The following is a 7500-nucleotide window of genomic DNA, read 5'->3' on the forward strand; positions in this document are numbered from 1 at the left end:
TATCCTTCGTTCATATATATTCACTATGTTGTCATCTCATTTTTAGCGCAAATCCCCTTAATCTTTTTAGCACATCCAAGAAGTCGAAAGTCCTTTTCTGTTGATTGTAGGTAGTAATATCCTTTAGAAGTTAGAAAGCGACAAACGTTTCTCACAGATACAGCAATTGTAGAAACCCCGCCTTCTTCGCTCTTGTGGGCCTCCCTTGCCTTCCATAGGCGTCCTGAATTAAACAATGGCTGGATAGGTTTTCTCTTAGCTGTTAAACCTTTGTATGTGCTTTCCGTTCCAGGAAAATCGTCACTGATTAATCTGCAAGCGCTTTTAGGAGAAATGTAGCGCATTTTAGCTACTTTACCAAGAGAAAACCTTTGAATGCGAGATAAAACAAATACGCTCGTGCCCTTGTCACGCTATCAGTGGCAGCAAGAAAAACCATATTTCAGATCATGACTCTCTTCTTAGCTAAATCTAAACAAATTCACTTATTTTATCATTGTGAATGTGTAACAAAAGAAATTCGAACACTGTACATCAAACTCAGTCTCGAAGAAAAACGTTACGCAGCGCTATCGTACTGGTTATGAAGGCGACTGTAAAGTTGTGTCACTTATGATCCTGTCAGCACGTCCTATAAATAGTTTAAATTCCTCACAAATACAGTCTGTGACAAAATTCGTTGGAACAGTACACGACTATACAGATCTGAAGCTTTCGCAGCTCACTCTCTCCCTACAATGTTCTTTTAACGCCAGTTTCTGAGCCCAATTGCCAAAACAACATTGCTAGGAGGGCAAGGTATTGTAAAGTGTTTCAACAATTTTGTCCGGGACTGTAGTCTGAGAAGTGTTACAAATTTGCACCTGTATTACATGAGGACTACACTTTTTTGGCCAGTCAGAGATGAGTAGTTTTTCAACTCTATTATTAAAATAATTATTGTAGCTTGTTATATGAACTCTGTATAACTAGACTTGCAAAACCTAGGAGGGAAACTTTTTCTCTGTCCATGTGTAGGCCCATTTCCATCACTAGGGCCAACACATAGTTGTATTACGACTGAGAATTGAGATAGTATCATAAAACATTCACACTCCAATGGATATTTCTGTTGAGATAAAGATGGCCAAAATTTGAATAAGCATTTTATTTTTCAATAAATTCAAAACGCCTACAGCTTATATCATCTTAGTGATTAGCTCATAATTTTTTGTTTCACTGTTACAGGTAAAACTGCTGTTGTTACTGGTGCAAATACAGGCATAGGCAAAGAGACTGCTCTCGATTTTGCTAGGAGAGGTGCTAAGGTGATCTTGGCTTGTCGAGACGAGGCAAAGGCCAATCAAGCTGCCAAGGATATCATAGCAGAAACTGCAAGTGATAAAGTTCTTGTCAGAGTTGTTGATCTGTCTTCATTTGAGTCTGTAAGAGCCTTTGCAAAGCTCATAAATGAAACGGAGGAACGGCTGGATATCCTTGTCAACAATGCAGGGCTGTTAGGATCCTACCACAGTGCCACAGAGGATGGCAATGAAATGATATTCCAAGTGAATTACCTCAGCCATTTTCTGTTGACCTTGCTACTGATAGAGAAAATGAAGATGTCAGCACCGAGTCGCATTGTAAATGTCTCATCAATGGGCAGTGAAACGAAGAAGTTAAGTCTGAGCCAGCTGCATGAAGACTACTTCAAAGTTTCAAATCAGACACTAAAGTCAGATGGCTTACCTCGCTATCAGGAGTCCAAACTTGCTCAGGTTGTTTTCACAAAGGAATTAAGTCGGCGATTAGAAGGTCAGATGCATGTATTCTAGTAATAATAATAGACTAGAATCGAATAGTATCTTTCAGACTGTCTTTATTTATACACACTATAAAAATTAAAGCTAAAAAGCTTGTGGGGTCATGCAGTAGGAGGTAAGGAAAGGAAAGAAACTTTATTTAAGTGTCTAGTCGATTTAGCCCTGGAGCACCAAATGGGGACAGTGTCAAGTCAAATGTTGGTTTTTGAGGAGAGGGGAAACCGGAGCACCGGGAGAAAACCTCTCGGTGCAGAGTAGAGAACCAACAAACTCAAGCCACATATGACGCCGAGTCAGGGAATCGAACCCAGGCCACATTGATGGGAGGCGAGTGCTCTCACCACTGCGCCATCCCTACACCCCAACAAAATAATTATTACTCATCCAATTAAAAACTATTAATTATAACTAAAACACATTTCTGAAAACATTCTAATAGATTACAATTCTTAAAACGTGAACTAAGTAAGAAACTAATACAATCAAACGTTAAAATTTACAATTTTTACTTCTCTACTTAAAAATATGTGTAATCAGTTAATCTGTTCCTAACCGTTGAACCCGATAAACCAGAGAAACTATTAAGCTCCTGAAATGATTATTTTCCTGAGTAGTCTACGAAGTTTCTTGAGGTCAATACTGCGACAACATTACTGGAGTCCAAAGCGCGGTGGCCTTGTGGTTAGTGCGCTCGACTCTGGATCGAGTGGTCCGGGTTCAGGGCCTGACCGGGGACATTGTGTTGTGTTCTTGGGCAAGACACTTTACTCTCATGGTGCCTCTCTCCACCCAGGGTGTATCAATGGGTACCGGTGTAATACTGGGGGTAACCCTGCGATGGACTAGGACCCCATCCAGGGGGAAATATAAACACTCCTAATCGCTTCATGCTACGGAAACTGGAGATAAGCGCCGGCCTGATGGGCCTTTAAAGCTCCCCTCAATGTTTCTGTCAGATTTGCAAGGAAGAGCTCAGTCGAGTAGCTGTGTCGGTAAGCCCATTGCTTCTCTTTGATTGACTGATTGTCACCAAAGGCATGCTGCACCAGTCTATCTTTTATTTCTGCTTCCAGGATCTTACTTGGTACAGTTAAAGGGAAACAGGTTGATATGTTCCACAATCTGTTTAAACTATCTCATATTCCTTGTTGTTCTTTTCATTATTTCATCAAGGGCCAAACTGCCATTTGTTAATATCGTTCACAAACTGAAATCAGTGGGATTTGGTGATTACTACCATTTGCATCCATCCTTGAAGCGTGACATATTTTGCGTGAAGGTTTGCTTTTCAAATGTTAACAGTTTGATCAGTTATGTGTCATTTTAACCAATGAAACGTTGGCGGTTATGTAGTGAAATTGACAACATGCACAATGTAACCGCCAACGTTTCATTGGTCAAAAACACATTACCGGACAAACCATTAATGTTTGAAAAGTAAAACTTGATGCAAAATAATTTTGCGTGAAGTTTTACTTCAGCAGGTCAAAGATGGATGCAAATGGTAGTATACCGTCACTGTCTTTAAGAGGTTTAGATCAGACTGGATCATGTTGGGACGGTACATGTTAAAAACATCTTAATTTGACATCAAGTGCTAGAAGTATAATGTAAAGTTCTCAAATTGGCTTCGGATTATTGTTAGTTACAATATTAAGTCCTGCGATTTGATGGAGCTATTGTAGTCATCATTTATTACTTAGAGCAGGTTCTATAACAGTTCATGTATAAGTTATAATTATCATTGATTGGTTCAAAGGGAGATGAATGGAGATTATATCAGAGGTCATCGACCTTAATTTGTTAGATAATATCGAGGAAATAAAAAACATTTTAAAATTTTACAAGACATGTGTTAACTTACTCATGCCAGCTTGCCTTGTAAAGAAAGATTAAAATGTTGTTTTACTTCTTCAAGTTATTTCTCATCTGCTCTTCTTAAGCCCTTTTAGAAGTATAATAATAATGATAATGATACCACTACTACTACTACTACTACTACTACTACGACTACTAATAATAATAATAATAATAATAATAACTTTATTTAACTGTCAATGGATTTAACACTAGAGCAAACTGTAGACGCAAAATTAATTCAAATCAATTCAAATATTGGTTTTTGTGGAGAGGGGAAGACTGGAGTACCGACCAGAGGAAAACTCTCGGAGCAGAGGAGAAAACCAACAAACTCAACCTGCATATGACGCCGAGTCTGGGAATCGAATCTGGGCCACATTGGTGAGAGGCGAGTGCGTGCTCTCGCCACTGCACAAGGCATTTTTAAGTATACATAATAACTAGTCATAGTTATATTTAGATGTTGTTGGAATGTCATGATGTTCAGCATTAGATGAAAATTAACAATAATACACGTGCCATGCCGTCAATCATCTGGAAATTGCCAAGCCAAAAACAATAATAATTCTGACTAGTCATAATTGTTTTTTAGCTGTATCAGCCATAGCATCACAAAACACTGCACAAAGGATTATTGATTTGATCTTGTACCAAATCAGTTGTTTTTGTTCTTGTCACAGGTTGTGGAGTAACAGCTTATGCTCTTCATCCTGGTGCCGTAGTCACAGAAATTTGGCGTCACTTCCCATTTTTACAAAAACCTCTATTGAAGCAGCTGTTTGGATTCCTGACATGGCTGACATTTAAGGATTCCAGGCAGGGAGCACAAACAACAATTTACTGTTCAGTTTCAGAGGAGGCAGCAAGTGAATCTGGGCTTTACTACAGTGATTGTAAAGTAAAGGAAAATTCAAACAAATTTATCATTGATGATCCCGGTGTGGCAAAGAAGTTATGGGAAATCAGCGAGAGCCTAACTGGTGAAAACTGGAAACACTGATGTCATATAATTATTGGATAAAGACATATCTGACCTTCATATATGTATGACTTGTATTATTTTGCAATGTGTAAGCGCCGTGTCATGTAAAGTTTTAAACTGACATCTTTAGGTTGTTTGTCTTTACTATACTATAATCTATATGGACAGGTTTAAAGTACAGGTCACTTGTTACAAAACGTGGACATGGAGGTTGAACCTCGCTAGACTTTTGCGTTTGGTCGGGGTTTGCATCCGTGCGCGTGTGGGGGTTGCGCGGCGGTGGAGATCCGCCCTAAGTCACAGATTTTGTCGCAAAGCTTTTTCTCTGATTTAACTAGCCAATTAAAACAGACACACTAAAGCAAAGCCCAAAATCTTATCTTTTTTTTACCAGCAGTGTCTCTAAATCTACCTTGTACTGTTGGAAGAAAGTAACTAAGGTGTCGTTTTTTTTTTTTTTGTAAGTCATGTAATTCTAAGTAGGCAAGTAGGTTCAATTAGTGAATTGTGCTTTGTATTGTAATGTAAGTGATGTTTTGTTTAGCATTGTAATATAAGTAATCTAATTATTTTTGTAAATATTGTAAGTAGTGTAAATATTAGTATTGTTAGTAGAGTAAGTAGGTGAATTGTATTGTAAGTAATGTAAGTAGTGTAAGTGTTAGTATTGTAAGTGGCGTAAGTAGGAAGTACTACAAGTAGTGTAATTGACTGCACGAATATTGTTAGTAGTGTAAGTCGCACTTAATTAATGTTAATGTTGTCAGTAATGCTAGTATTGTAAGTATTGTGTGTAACTCAATTAAAAAAAAAAAAAAAAACTTGTTACAAAGCCATTACTATTGTGCTACTATTATGCTAATGACAGTATTAATCTGAATCCTAATCTTAATCTCAGTGAATTAGGAGCAATAATGTTTTAGGCCTAATTAGACCTAAAACAATCTTTAATCTCAAATCCAACCTTAGTTGGTTTAAGTATTCAATGTATGATGGGGTCATTCATGGTGTTTTGGTGTTTCGTGGTTTAGTAATGCCCATTTATTTTCATCAATGCAGCACGCTAATTAGTTACTTGGAGAGACAGTTTTTGTTCCTAATTTTTGTTTAAGTTAATTAACCCTTTGACGCCTGAACCGGTCTTAACTGGCCAGACTGAGTATTTTACTCTGTCTAACGCCAGATGATTTTACGAGTTAATGGGTTAACATTGCAGAATTCAATATTATTGAGCAATATGTTGCATGAGAAATAATATGAAAATGTTGGATATTCAGATGGATGTCACAGGAAGGATGCACAAACTCTGCAAGCCAGCAAGGCAGACGTGCAAGGGATCTGAGAACAATTAAATTCAAATAGTGCTGATAAACAGCTTTCAATAACTGCGAGGTGACTCGCATGGCTTGCATGTTGGACAACTTTAATGAACAGATTTTTGTAGGTAATTAATGAAACCAGTAGCTGATGACCTTGAAGTGTATAACTCTGGTTCAAAGCTGGGTTTTTTTTGTAGTTAAATATTTCCTTATTTGGATGTAACATGGCTCATGCATTTTCCCGCGCATGAAGCTTCAATCTTATTTCTTTCCATATTTGGGCATAAAATTGGTGTCCTAAAATTCCCAGCTTTGTTCCAAGGAAACGAGGTGCAAAGCACTCACTTCAAGGTCATGTGATTCTGATGAAACAATTTAAAATCTCGTAAAGAGGCATGAAAGATATCTAAGCTTGTCAAACTCTCTTGCAAATTATAATTGCTCAAGTTGCTTAATTAACTCACTGCGATGATCTATCTCTCAAACATAGGTTTCTTTGAGGTTTTAGACTTGGTATTTTGTCATATTTCATTTTTTATTTCTGCCTTGTGTTTCATTTAAAAATTTTAGATGAACATCAATATCTCAAAGTTTTCAGTTTAGTTATCTGTGACCGAGGCCGCGCGAGTAAAGAGGGTAGCGAGCAACGAGGACAAATATGAACCCGTATATGACAATTTATTGGCCAAACAATGTAAAAAGGAAGATAACAAAAGGAGACAAAGGCCGAAATTATCAGCCAAGCACAAAAGGCAACAATAAAAGGCTAAGAGAAAAAGGGCAATAGCGCTAAAGAACAAACACGCTAAAATTACTAAACTGCGAGTATAAAGAAGAACAACTAGGAAAAACGAATAACTAAAACAACAACTAGAAAACTACAGGATAACACAACGCGAGTGACATAAACAAACCAAGCGAGTGCAATGTTACGCAAGGGCAAAACTGTGACAACAACACGTGACCGGCAATATGATACGAAAACGAGAATTGAAGCATCATGTGCTCGCATAAACTACGCTAGAATCGTCCAAGAAAATAACGATAAGTTTACAGTCCTCAGATATCCAGTTAATCCCTTATTTTTCCTAAGTCAGTTGAACTACCCTTTTTCCTTCATTCAAGTCTGTTTAATACAAGGTAGGAGAGTATTTTTACATCATTTTCTTTTATTCTTATCTTATTCAAATCCGACAATCTGTATTGACACCTATTTCTGTCCTGTCACCACCCACCTCGACTAAGTTACCTATCCTGTTTGTGCTTTTCTAATGTTAATGTAGACTAATTACGATTAAAGCAACACAATTTACATGATAAAAGTAGCGAGGTCTGTATCAATACAAGGTCACCGACAGCCTGACATCCATTCATAGGCAAGGTCACTGAGAAAACAACTGTAAAATGGCATATTTGAAGGTGGTGGCCATTTTTGTTCTCCTTTGTCACATCGATTTAGCTTGTACTTCCAGACCACAGGATGCTCTCAAGGGAATTGTCCTTTTGTTGTTTCATTAAAGTTATGCGTACATATGCA

At 37.6% G+C, this 7500-nt stretch overlaps 2 protein-coding genes across 2 annotated transcripts in view; both read left to right on the forward strand.

Moving 5' to 3' along the window:
* The window catches only part of LOC137979419 (retinol dehydrogenase 13-like), an 11311-nt gene extending 6266 nt beyond the window's left edge, over window positions 1–5045 (forward strand). The window contains exons 3-4 of the mRNA XM_068826677.1: window positions 1228–1794; window positions 4343–5045. Of these exons, the coding sequence (XP_068682778.1) occupies window positions 1228–1794; window positions 4343–4662 (887 nt within the window). The 3' untranslated portion in view covers window positions 4663–5045. The remainder of the gene's footprint in view (window positions 1–1227; window positions 1795–4342) is intronic.
* A 1929-nt stretch (window positions 5046–6974) lies between these two features.
* Window positions 6975–7500, forward strand: part of LOC137979088 (retinol dehydrogenase 13-like) — a 13883-nt gene continuing 13357 nt past the window's right edge. The window contains exon 1 of the mRNA XM_068826262.1: window positions 6975–7103. The gene's annotated coding sequence lies outside the window, so the exon portion shown is untranslated. The remainder of the gene's footprint in view (window positions 7104–7500) is intronic.

Source organism: Montipora foliosa, chromosome 12, assembly GCF_036669935.1.
Source record: "Montipora foliosa isolate CH-2021 chromosome 12, ASM3666993v2, whole genome shotgun sequence".
NCBI lineage: Eukaryota > Metazoa > Cnidaria > Anthozoa > Scleractinia > Acroporidae > Montipora > Montipora foliosa.